Consider the following 13,260-nt stretch of genomic DNA (forward strand, 5'->3'; position numbering starts at 1 on the left):
GTGCTGGCAGGAGTGATACAAGATGGAGGCAACCACATGGACCCCACAGTCAGAGAAGGAGGAAGGAAGGAGGAGCACCAGACCAAAGACCCCTCTGCAAGCTGTGGTGAGAATGCAAGCTGTATCCCTGCAACCTATGCAGGGCTATGGCAGGACTGAGAGCCACCAGCAGCTCTGTGTGAGTACACCTGGACTGGTGGGAGACTGTGTGAGAAAGCGGCCATGGCGCAGGCCATGCTGGAGAGCCTGTGGGCCGCAGAGCAGCCCCACACGAGAGGCAGAGAGGAGCTGCAGCCTTTGGGATAAATGCACATCGGAACACCCCGTGCAGGGCTGCCATGTGTGTGAGGTACCCCACGGACGTGCAGGGAACACTGATGTGGAGCCCACCTGCCCTGAGGAGAAACAAACTGCAGAAGCTATAGGGAATAGACTGACTGAAGCCCCCATTCCCTGCCCCCCTGGGCTGTTCAGTGGGGGAGGAGGTAAAAACATGGAGATCAGGACTCTGAGGCTGGGAAGAGGGGAGGAGTGGGGAAAAGGTAGTCATAAAGGGCTGGTCAGACTCTTCATCTTTGTACCACTCTATGTTGTTTTATTTTTGTTATGTTTTGGGGTTTTATCGTTATGCTTTAGATGGTGTTGCATTAAATTATTTTCTGTTTTCATCCCCAAGACGAGTAGCTTGGTCTGTTTTGTCCTGAACCTTAAGTAGCAATTAAGCTCTCCCTGCCCTTTGGCAATTCTCAGCCTCTTCGGTATTTGAGGCTAATGGTGGTCTTTTGTTCCCTGATGGGCTTAAACCACAACATCATCCCACCATGTAACATTGCTGCATCCACCTCACCACTGGAGTTTACTGGCTGCTGACAAGGCAGGAAGGACAGCAAAACACAGGTGACTTCAGGAAGCACTGTGGGGACACAATCAGTTCATGAGACTGGAAAGCAATGGGCATACTTCTGTGTAACAAATTACTGTGAGCTGGGCTGATGATCAGACACTGTCAGGCCAAGAGCGTCACAGAAGTTGTAATTAAGTTGCTTCTCAGTACTGACCTTATAATGTCCCATACCACCCTAAGACTTTGCCCTGTCACCAAAGGGGAATTATATATTTAATATTGGGACAACAGTATGTATTAGGTGATCGACATCACTGTAAATGAAAATGTCAGTTTCAATATATGACGCAGTTCTCTGTAAGGAGGGTCATATTTGGCAACTCTAGAGCATCAATCAAAATGCGGTTGTGGACTGGGGCTTCAGATTGCAGGCTTACCTAAATTTACTCTGCTCAGCAGAGCTGCTGTGCTAGTTGTAGTTTCACGCATTTGTATTCAAGAGCGTGCTTCAATACAAACCAATCAGGTCTAAAACCAGCTACAGTCTAATAGTAGTCAAACAACCAAGCCTTGTGACTAAGAACATTGCAAACATTTTAGAAAATTAGACAATGCTTCTTTATTAATAAGTGACAGAAAGTAAAAAATACATTAAAAATAGTTTCAAAACCAATTTCTAAAAGCAGATAACACCAAATAACAACCATGCTACTCTGAATGCTTTTTTATTGAACCATTAAAAGAACATTAGATAAGCTAATGCAACAGCTGGCTGTGCTACCACTTCCACAGTATAATCCATAATGGTAAAAGCAGCTTTTTCAGGCATTTTAGTGCAATTTATGCTGCCACAGGTCTTTTTTTTTTGGTGCATTCTCCTATAATTTAATGTCAATTGATGTCACTCTAGCTTATAAAAGTCCCTCTAAGTCAAGACAACTTCACTTAGCGGTAACTTTGTTTCTTTTCAGGGCTAATATCAAAGTAGTTGTTTTGAATTCCAAAAATGGAAAATATCTAACAGAAGCTTGAAGCTATTCTGGTGCTATACAATTGGTGACGTATAATTGAACATTAAGTAATCCAAGGAATAGAAGTCATAGGTCCCCTGTCTCTCCTCCTTAGACAATTCCTTTAAGTATTGCCTCACTACTTCTGCACTTGTTCTCTCATCAGAGGAATGTCTGTCTTTGAATTTAGGAAACTTCAGCTCGGCTGGTGCACCTACCAGCTGCAAAAAATAATTGGCATCTTCTTCCAGGGTTTCAAACTTTCCAATAAAATCATAGTTGATGAGGCAGGGATAGCAGAGCTTACTGACTTGCTCCCAGTGAATGTCCATTCCTACTGGGCGATGGGAATCTAACAAATACTGGACAAACTCCTTGAACGTGACTCCTGATCCTGTTTTCAATGCCTCTTCACTTGCATTATGTCTATACTTCTTAATTATTGCCTTCCCAAATACTGGATGGTAATAGCTGTTCGGATGTTCAAACTTATCCCTGAAGGCAGATACGAGTCTTTCCATGGGATCACGTACAAATATAGTCTTAGTGTACGTGTTCAAGCGTGTGTATATCCCTTTGAGGTCAAAACTATCCAGTTTCCTCAGATGCTTTCCATAGTGCACATCATCGTGGGAAATGTTGTGTGCCGATGCGGCGAGTCCGTTGAGTACCATGAGGACCCTTTTCCAATTGGAGCAGCCTGCTTTTGGCACTTCACAGTACAGGACCTTGTGCCTGTCCTCCACGTAAATTCTTGACACCAGGTGCATGAGGTGGGTTCGCAGCTTCTTTTTGCTGTTGTATTTCTTACAGAAGTCATGCAGGAGGGACTTGCGTTTTTCCTGGGTGCTGTCCACATCCTTCCACTTGCTGTCCTTGACTAATGTCTTGTTTAATGGGTGCAGTGCAGGAGGTAAATACAACCCTCTGAGCTGGCTAAAAGGTGACTCGCTCATCTTCTGCTGGTCAGACAAGGAGGCACCCAGTACACTGAAAGGGTCAGCCTTGCCCTGCCAGTGCCTGCCACCCAAGATGGCCATCTCGTGGTTACTGAAGACAGAACGAGTACTCCTGCTCCATGCTGTCCTTGATGTCCCCAGGGGTGTGAGTGTTAAATCCTGCAAACACAGAAAGGAGCAGAGCTTACAGTGCAGCCCAGCCCAGCCTGCCCATTCACATTGCAACAGCAGCAAGGATGTGACCAAGCCACATTTAGTAGTACAAAGTCTCAAAGTCTCTTTTGAACCACTTGACCAATACATCAAATTTAGCAACAAGCTGGGCTAATTACTGAAATACATGCTTTGGGAACCTTACCTGTTAATTCATAGTAGGTCTTTGTACAAAAATAAATAACCTAAGATACAACTTTGAAGAAATCAGAAGAGGTTCTCAAAGGGAGACTGATAGTCCTGGTAGGTGTGGCCAGGTGATTTTCTCTACTAGCATATTTTCCCCCACAACTGCACTGGTTGAGTTGCATGGCTGCTAACGGCTCTCCAGAACACAATGGCACAACCATGCCATCAGCTTGCTGGACCTGCTTCCATTGCTGTGATTTAGAGCAGGTCTTGTCCCCCACTGCTGGGAGGGGACACACTTAGGACTCCTAAAGAGCCAACATCAGTTGGTTTGAGCAGGGTGTAGTGCAGACAAAGAGCTCCCTCCAAAAAGTCCTACACCTGTCCCACTCCAGATAGACCATGGAAGTGGGATGCATTAGACTGTATGCACAAGCAAGGGTTTGCAACACAGATGCCTGCACCTGAGCTAGCTGCTTCCACAGTTGATAAGAAAAACTAGGTGCCTTGACAGTTAATTCCATCTGACTTAAACATCAACATTAATGACACCAACTAACTAAACATCAACTAGTGACGCTGCAAAGAATGTGAAAAGATGAGACTTTCCTCCCAGACATGTCTTTTAACACCCTCAGCCACCATGCAATCCACAAGCTGCAGAAACAGCAAAGTTTGGATATGTGTTTTGCTGTCAAATTCTTTAGTCTTGTATCATGCAAGTTGACAGAAGAGTTCTTGCAGTTTGAGTATTTCTGCTCTCTTATTCCTGAGTGGATTCTCGTGCACCTACTGAGGCTTATAGATTTTTCATCAGTAGGCAAGTCTGCTGCATCAGGACATCTATATAGCTGCCTATTTTCATTACACTTCTGGAGAGGAGAGATGATGGTCAACAGGTTTTTAAACATCCTGTTGCAAATACCAGACAGTCAAACAGTTAGACACACATGCACAGACTGTCTAACTGCTTTAATAAGTCTAACTTTTTTTGAAACCTACATTAAAAAAAGAATCTTCTGCCATACACTGATTAAACATTTACTGGAAAGTTGATTTGTGGACTGGTAGAGCATAAGTGTGAATTTGGGGGGATGGGAAAGTTCATAGGCCGACTCAAATAAGGCTGTTAAAAATTTAGAGGAATAATGTCAGAAATGGCAATGCATGGAACACAATTTGAATTCTAATTTGAAGTAAAGCCTATGAAAAAACATACAGTTCAAAGAAAAGTTATCCTATCTTGCAGTATAATAATTTCCAATGACAAAAACAAAATTGGGGGATCCGGCTATTCTGTGTTGCTGCATACCACTGATGATCAGGTATTTGTTTCCATTGAACTGAGTAAAATGATTTTTGTGTTGGTGAAAGCAAATAAAAGAACAAGCTACAGAAGACTTGTACGTATGTGGGAGAGGGCATGTTGGTGCTTTTAGAGATGCAAAAGAATATTTGAATTCTTTCAGTTTGATATGGTCATGTTTTCTAATATCATCTGGCTTTTTAATTCTGTTGTCTAATATTTCATTCTTTGAAACAAAGGAAACATGTGTGCCTAGAGCTTTATCCCTTCTGTCCTAGGAAAGAATTAATGAGAAGTGTGTAATAACAAAAGGTAATAATAGCAGTAGAACAAGAGATGACTATGAACCTAATGGGAACACTAGTATCATAGTGAATGGTGACTTACAAGTGCTACTGCAGAACCACACACTTACAAATAAATTAAGTACTTTGACCTTAAAAGGTGAGAATGAAAAAATATGGGATATACAAAAATCAACCATACAATACCAGGGTCAACAGGAATAAAGTCACACTACAATGCTGAAATAAGCAAAGACTGTAAACTCATCAGGTTGGCTTTGGGGAATTTCATAATTTAGAAGACAGTCGCCAGTGAGGTGTGACTATATTGGCATTCTCCTATGCAGAGAAAATCAGAGAGTAGCAGTACCTCATGACTTCTTATGATATGTAATCTGAATTTGGCAGTCTATTTCAGGAGATATTTCAGTTCAAAGTCACTTAAGCCACCTGGATTTCAAAGTAAAGCCACTAAAATGATTCCCATGCTTCAGAGGAAAGTTCAGCCTTCTGAATTCAGCCTGCCATCCCAAACTAGAGGAAGATGACTCTGTTCTATCAGGTCAGGAGGGAAGACTGAAAGATGTGTGGTCTTGATTTTTGTTCCATTTTGAACAGTCCACCTTGGGTCCAGGAACAACCTCTGGAGACAACCCAAGGAGACACCAGAAGAGGATTGTATTTTGGTCTCAGAAACTGTGAAAGCAGGTGTATGAGCCACTACTGAAGAATTTTTCATGGGATTAAAGACCACAGAAAAGGACAGGCAGAACTATTAACAGAAACCTTGAGTAACACCCTAAAGGAACAACACACGCACAGTGGGAATCACTTGAAAGGGGCTTCCTCCCAGCAAGATCAGGCAAAATAAGAAAGAATATCTTGGGAAAAAAAAGAGGCCCAAACAGAAGGAAAAAGAAATAAAAGGACCTAGTGGAAAAACAATGACCCTGGAAGTTCTGAGAGAAAAAAAAAATCTAAATATGTAAAATACTATTAGTTGCTTCCCTTCTCCACCTCCCCTTTTCACTGAGACACATATCCCATAGTGAATATAACAGTAATGGCTGATAAATGTTACAAGCTTCTCAAGGGATAGAGTGTTTGTAGTAAATGCTGGCTATAACTTCCTCTACCTAAGGATGGGAGTGGATAGTGATAATTTTCAAAGGCATAAACTGCTGCTACATTGCAATGGAAGATTTCCAGCACAAAAGAAAAAAAGACGAGATCAAACCTTCCTATACGTTCGTGTCAGTAACTAAGCTAGCAAAATTGAGATGAACAAAGGGATGAATCAAGCTTTACCTTTGATGAGAGATTTTGTACTAGGAAGTTTTCTTTGGAAACTAACAGAAATTGTTGAATAGATAGAGCCATATGTCTTAAGCAAAACTACTTGACTGGCATATTTTGCTGCTAACACTCTTACATGCATGAGAGAGCTGGAAGCCACACACTCTGAAAGGATTTTAATATTTTATGATATTAGGCTTACACAAAGTGAGATGTCTTCTTCAGCTTGCTCTTGGTGCCTGTGACTTTTCAATGACACTTTATGATCTGAACAACTCCATGTTATTTTGATTTTTTTTCACAGTGTGAACAGGAAAAGAAAAAGCTTGCAAAAGTAATAAACATTTAAAAAAAACACCAAACCCCTGTCCATTATACCTACCTTCCAAACAGTCCACCCCACAAATTGCTGAGCATCATTGTTTTGGAAAATGCCTGAAGATACAGCAGCATCAGGCAGCACACAAGTAATCTTGTATCAGTCACTAACTCTAGATCCAAATCTTCCCATGCAAAAAAGTCCCTAACAAACTCTTTGAGACAAGTGTCCAAGTGCAGAGATGGCCATTCACGGCTTTCCAAAGAGCTAGTAAGTTTGTGAAACATCTGTCTGATATGGGAGATGAACTCCACGGTTACCTTGGATAGATTCAAGGCTGTACTTGGGACAACTCGTGAAGCAGGTTGTATACATTTCATCCAAGAATTAAAATCCAGTAAAGTGTTGCACCTTTGCCAGTAATGATGCAGTGTGCCTTGTTCCCTATTTGCATTAACACATTTGAAAGGAAGTTAAGAAGTGGTCATGAGTCCAATTTACAAGAGTGTGCACATTGCCTCTGTCTCCCTTTAGCTAGGCACAAAATACAGGTTAAAAAATTAGTTTAAATACAAGGAAAAAACTGCTTCAACAGAATGTTACTGTAGTGTTTGGCTGCTGGTAGGCAACTCAGTGAAGCTGCTGAAGTAAAAGGCATTTTTGAGTCACTAATGGGTCCTTGGATGTTTGATGTCATTTTTTGCTGCCGGAGATTCCCTGCTCTTCCCCAGCCACAGAGGGATTTCTCCTCACTGTAAGTGACTAGAAGCCACTAAGTAGCCAATGCCACCTTCTACACACATTGAAGCTGTTCTTTCCTTTAATACCTTCACAAGCCAGTGGGGTAGAAGAGATTGACTACTTATCCAATTATGTTTTGTAGTGCTTTTATAATGCACGAGTGAGATCTCATCTAGACAATTTGCAATTAGAGAAACCTGCCATGCAAAAAGATAATGATGAATTGGAAAGGATGATATTCTAAGGCTGATTTACAAACATTTAATGGCCTGCAGTGTAGTGGTGTGTTTCCTAAATGCTTTAGTGTTGGATCTTAATTTTTACTAACAAGAATAATAAAGTGAGCCCAACAGAAAATGTAGGACAAACAGTGTAAATAGGAAAGAAATACTCTGTTTTATCATGTTATTCTGTGCTGCCAAATAACTACATTGTATGTATTAGTAATGTATGGTTTGGTTTGCAACATGCAGCTGTCTTCTGTCCTAAAACACACTTCCTGAAACAGTTATCTAAGATGCTTCAACTCACCTGGGAGCCTACTGTGCTCTGCTTTTTACTGTGGCTTGTACCTGACTGTTGCAGTTCGAGTGCCCTGAGGACACTCTTAGCACTATTACACTAAATAGCTAAGTGTTCTCCAAACACATGGATATTCAAAGATGGTAAAAACTTAATTCATTAAGAAAAGAACAGGTTGAATTTTTTTTTTTTTGCAGGTGAAACTTACGAAAAACAATTATTTAGGACAGAGCAATTTCATTTTCTAGCTACTTGATTTCACTGTGTAAATTTATTTCTTTCATTGCTTCTTATGTCATGATTGTATTATGACCATATAATTTCACAACCTTACTTGTTTACCTAGGATCTCTTTAGAAAACAGAGAAAGGCTTATCCGAGACAAAGTTCATTTTCTGATTCACTCTCTGATTCTATGTTGATCACGGAGCACATAGAGATCAGTCTCAGTTTAGGTATTTAGATGAAGGTAGCTTGAACATTGGAGGGCTATAAAACATCCTCTTAATTGGTAGGTACATGTAAGCTTTTGAAAAGGTAATATAGAGTTTCAGCCTAAGCCTGATTTGCTTAAAAGTATCAAGTTTTTGACACAACTGGGCACAATTAGAAGGATTTCTTCATCAGAGGGCCACATTTGTAGCTCAGAATTGCCATGTAGTTGAAATACGAGGAAAAGTTTTCATGACTCCCATCTTCAGCAAACCAGTGATGCCCACAGCTACTATTACCTCATTTTAGCTGTAAAAACATGTAAAACTATACTTATATATGTATATGCAAGTTTTCTGAAGCCTGACAAAAGGAGGGACTACCCTTAATTTTTTTTTTTTTTTTTTTTTTGTGGTAGAAGACATACTTCAGAATGGACAGATTAGTCTACCATTATGCTACCTGAGTTAACACATAACTATGCTCACAGCTTTCTTATACCAGAGAAGCTGTGTAGTGTAATGTCGGCAAGCTACACAAAATCCCTACAGGAGCTCCCAACTGGAGAGACTAACCAGACTGGCCACAAGTGACAGTAAATATTTGTTGATGAGATACTTCACCTTCTGTGTAGTGCAGATAGACCTTTTGATTCAAAGACACGCAATACTAACCCCTCATCTCCCAGAGGAGTAATGAATTTTTAGCTTATCTAATTTATTCAGGGCAAATCACCACTTCTACACTCCTCAAAACCCAGATCTGACATATGTATTCCTTGTGAAATCTGCAAGTTTAGCAGAAGTCCTTTTGTCAGAGACACCTTGTTGCTCATGGACAATTCCATGATGGAAGAAGAAAAATGAAAAAACTCTGCTTTGAACTTTCATAGCTCTTTCTGCCCCTAATGTTCTCAAAGAAATACAAATAAGAACAAACTTTTCTTTCCTCTGGATTAAGATCTAGGAATAATTTGTATGTGGAGCCATCAGTCCTGAAAGGTATAATTTTACTATAGCAGACACTACACTTTCCTATGGCATGTGTATCTCTAAAACACATGTAGTTGTACCAAATATCTCTAAGATTACTAAACAAGTTGTGGGGGGAAAAAAAGAAAAAAGAAAGGAGAAATGAGCTGAGAGCTTCCTCCAGAGAATAAGAAGTAAACTTTATAGTTTGTAGCTGAAATACAATTAGGTTCAAGGGAGGTACTTAGAATCATGGAATCGTTTCAACTGGAAGAGACCTTTAAGATCATCGAGTCCAGCCTTTGTCCCAGCCCTATCAACCACTCACTAGACCATTTCCCTAAGTACAACATCCACTCATCTCTTAAACACCTCCAGGGACAGTGACTCCACCACCTCCCTGGGCAGCCTGTTCCAATGCCTGACAACACTTTCAGTAAAGAAATTCCTCCTCATATCCAGCCTGAACCTCCCCTGGTGCAACTTGAGGCCATTTCCTCCTGTTCTATTGCTTGTTACTAGGGAGAACAGACCGACCCCTGCCTTGCTACAGCCTCCTTTCAGATAGTTGTAGAGAGTGATAAGGTCTCCCCTGAGCCTTCTTTTCTCCAGGCTAAACAGCTCCAGATCTCTCAACTCTTCCTCATATGAAACGTGCTCCAAATTCTTTACAAGCTTGGTAGCCCACATCTATATCCTCTCCAACACCTCAATGTGAATACCAAGACATAGGAGAATAACTGACCATAGTAAGAAAAAAAAAATACTGCAGGTAAAATTGAGTTAACAAATACCAGTCATTTTAAATACTGCTTTTCAAAACACGGCTTTGTGAATCAGTGACTATTGTCCCTTGAATCTGTTAGTAGAAAGTTTGGCGTCTCAATGCAGAGTGACTTGGAGTTATGGCAAAGGCACAAATGAAATGAAGAAAAAAAGGGCAGAGGGAATGAGATTTGTTTTTTTTAATGTGGTGTGGTCAAGCGTCAGTGGAAAAATTTGAAAAGAGAGCACCAATCCATAGCTGGTTTTGGTGGAGAACAACACAGGCTCACAAGCAATGGTGAAGTGGTGAGGCCCAATGTGGTAAGAAGAATAGTAACATTATCAGAATTATAGTAGTAGTCCCATCTTCATTCAGTAAGAGGAAAGGAGGAACCCATTTGTCTTTGCCTGAGGCCCCCACAGGTACCCGACTCTTGGCTTTACAGAGGGGTCCCCTCCTCTCTGTGTCCTCAGCCTTCACCTACAGAAAGTATGAAGTCACTCATGCTAATGAGGCAAGACAGTCTGCATGAGTCACTTCCACACGTTGATTCATATGGTCAACAACTTGGAAATTAATCTCGACTTTTATTTGACAGTTCTTGTTCAAATCCAAAATTAATTCCCTCCTGTTTCACCCTCACGGTCATGTTATGTTTCTCCAAAACATGTTCATAATGGGAAGGATAAGAAAGATCAAGGCATGTTTAATAGAAAAAGTACCAAGTATGACACTATTATTATCAGAAACTAAATAACATGTAAATTTGCATGACAGATTAAATGTTCACAAAAACAATTGCAATGAAGTAATTAAAATGAAACAAAGCACTGGACCTCCTTACTTCCAATAAAGAAACAATTTCCCAGGCCAATCAATGGTAATGATAAACTGGTTTCTGGACAGTGCAATGCTAATGTTGCTTCTCTGGCTTTCTGACAACAGTTTCATGGCGGTGGTTCTTTGCAGTATAACTTACAGACTTGTAAACAAGCACAGAGCCACTGCAGCCCAGATAGCTTGTGTTTAGACAGAACCTGCATCCAGTTTGCAGGGAGTTCTTGTCTCCAGATGTGTGTCTGAGATGTACTGTTAATAAAAGGCAACTTTCAGATCATGGATCACTTAATACTTGGCCATATTTAGCCCAGTTTCCCTCCTGTGCAGTCATACTTGTTTCGGGTACAGGTGAACCAGTATGTTCAATCAGTATTTAATTCAGAGCATAGACCTTCTCCTCTGTGTACATTCTGTTAATAAAATTTAAGTCAGCCACTGCAGTCAGTGGCCAGAAATCTTCACCAGCACTAACTCTTATTTCTGTACAGAACAATGTCAGCAAAGCAGCTTAAACAACCTGAAATTCAAAATGGACTCAAACTAAGCACACAATACTAATTTTATGAAGAATAATATTAGAAAAAGACTCTCAGGTTCCACTGACTGGTAGGTTTAATATACGTATTTAGGGAGTTTAAATCTGAATACAACACTTCCAGGTAATCTCTGTATATTAGATGTTGGTATGTTACTAGAGTTCATTAAATAATGTTAACACGATTACTTTTTCATAAGGACAGAAGTAAGTCAAATAACCTAAAGAGGTTCCTCTGTTGACATGTGCAGTTCTCAAAATTGTTACTTCCAAGTGCATGGTAATTCACATACACGGTCATTTTATGAAGAAGAAAATAAATAATGCCTCTTGTATGTTCATCACTCAAGCTAGGCAGGCATTTTTGAGCATATTTCATATTTTAAATAACATCTGTTTTCCTCTATAACAACAAGAGTTGATGCCTCAGGCTAGATACCAACATCTTTTTATTCAGAGTTATTAGGGACCATGTCTTGACATCTGCTGATTGACATGCAGACTGCACAAGAGAGATCTGGTCCCCACTGTCCCATTTGCATGAAGAGAGATTTCCTGGGAGAGTGATCTAACTGCGAGGCATTAACCCCAGAGGTTAACCCTTCCTGCTGGGACTAAAACTCTGTCTCCCCTCTTCCAGGGAGTATTGTAAACCACCAGATATCAGATGAGCCTCTCTCTTTTTCTCTCTCTAGTTCACTTTGATATACAGGAGAGATACAGGACTAAAGAAGACTGCCCGGCATACCTGTACCTTATATGGTCCAATCTGACAGGTTTGAGCTTTCCTGGTGAGATGGCTTGTTGAACCAGTCCTGCCAACACTGGGGCACACCTGTACCCACAGAGGAACAAGCCTATAAGACTCACCTGCCTCCTCTCGGAGCTGACAGCTGAGCAGAAGTTGTCATAAATCTGGACTTGAGTTGAACTTAAACACTTCTGTTTCCTTGCAAACCTGTCCCCTCAAACTACAATGAAGACATAGCTACTTAAAGAGTTGCTTAGATGTTTGCTTTGTGTAGTCAAAATGTGGAACCCGGATGCTCATTAAGATATTTGCAATAAAAATACAGCAAAGAACATGTGTTATATGGGGAAACAATATGATTCTAAGCCCAAAAGGTTTTGAGTCAGGTACTTAAAAGAGATTAATTCAGCTGCAAATATCAAGCTACAAACAAACTGTTCAACAAGATGTTCTTACAAGCAGCAACGCAGCTAGTTTTGAAGGAGTTTCAGTCACATTTCTGTATCCCATCTCTCCCTTTCAGTTCCTCTCTGTGCTCAACTGGCAGCAGTGGCAACATGGTGGCTCACCATCGGCATTTGTGCTCACTGGGCAGCTCTCTGCCCTCTCTTGAAATGGATTTGGATATCAACAACTGCCCTTTCCCTAGAGAGGATAAAGTTTCCCCTCTGATCAGCCATGACTCTTCACATTGCTGATGTCTTCTTCCTGTCTCAAAGTTGTCTAAAATTGCCCCCAGCTTCAAACGTTACTGCTGGAGGACTGAGAGGGAGAAGGCCTGACAGTGTGACTGGACAGGTCTCCCTAAGGCACGTTTACAATCATGATCTGTAATAACAATTGTACTCTTTCCCCACAAAACCTCCCATCCTCTTTGAGAAGAGAGGCCTGTAATGTAATACAATGTTTCTCACATTAGTGACTGTGGTAAGATCCACAGGGATTTTTTTCTTGTCTGCAGGTAAACACACTTATCTGCTAGGATATATGAGACATCTTGCTCTTTTAGAAACAGTAAGAAAAGTTTCAAATGAAAGTACATTCAGGTGAAGAGTTTTAATGTATATTCAGGTATGAAGAATTCAGTCTCCTCCAGACTGCTTTGCAAGAGATAGTAAAGTCTCTAGAGGTCTTAAAGCATTTTCCCCTCAATCCCAATCAGTATTTCATTCAAATTAGATTACTTTATTGGTAAATAAAAGAACCATGGAAATGGATAATGCACTGTAGATGGGCAAGTATCTCAAATCTGTGTTTGTCTATATTAATACATTTTAGACAAATTCATATGTTCAATTTTACAGAAAGAATAATACTTGACAATTAATTGCATTCATAAATT

At 40.5% G+C, this 13,260-nt stretch overlaps 1 protein-coding gene across 1 annotated transcript in view; it reads right to left on the reverse strand.

Annotated features, from left to right (window-relative positions):
* Positions 1 to 1,540: 1,540 nt before the first annotated feature.
* The window catches only part of CHST9 (carbohydrate sulfotransferase 9), an 89,732-nt gene continuing 78,012 nt past the window's right edge, over positions 1,541 to 13,260 (reverse strand). The window contains exon 5 of the mRNA XM_061995523.1: positions 1,541 to 2,972. Coding sequence (XP_061851507.1) covers positions 1,890 to 2,972 — 1,083 coding nt within the window. The 3' untranslated portion in view covers positions 1,541 to 1,889. The remainder of the gene's footprint in view (positions 2,973 to 13,260) is intronic.

Source organism: Colius striatus, chromosome 4 (assembly GCF_028858725.1).
Source record: "Colius striatus isolate bColStr4 chromosome 4, bColStr4.1.hap1, whole genome shotgun sequence".
In the NCBI taxonomy this organism is placed as follows: domain Eukaryota; kingdom Metazoa; phylum Chordata; class Aves; order Coliiformes; family Coliidae; genus Colius; species Colius striatus.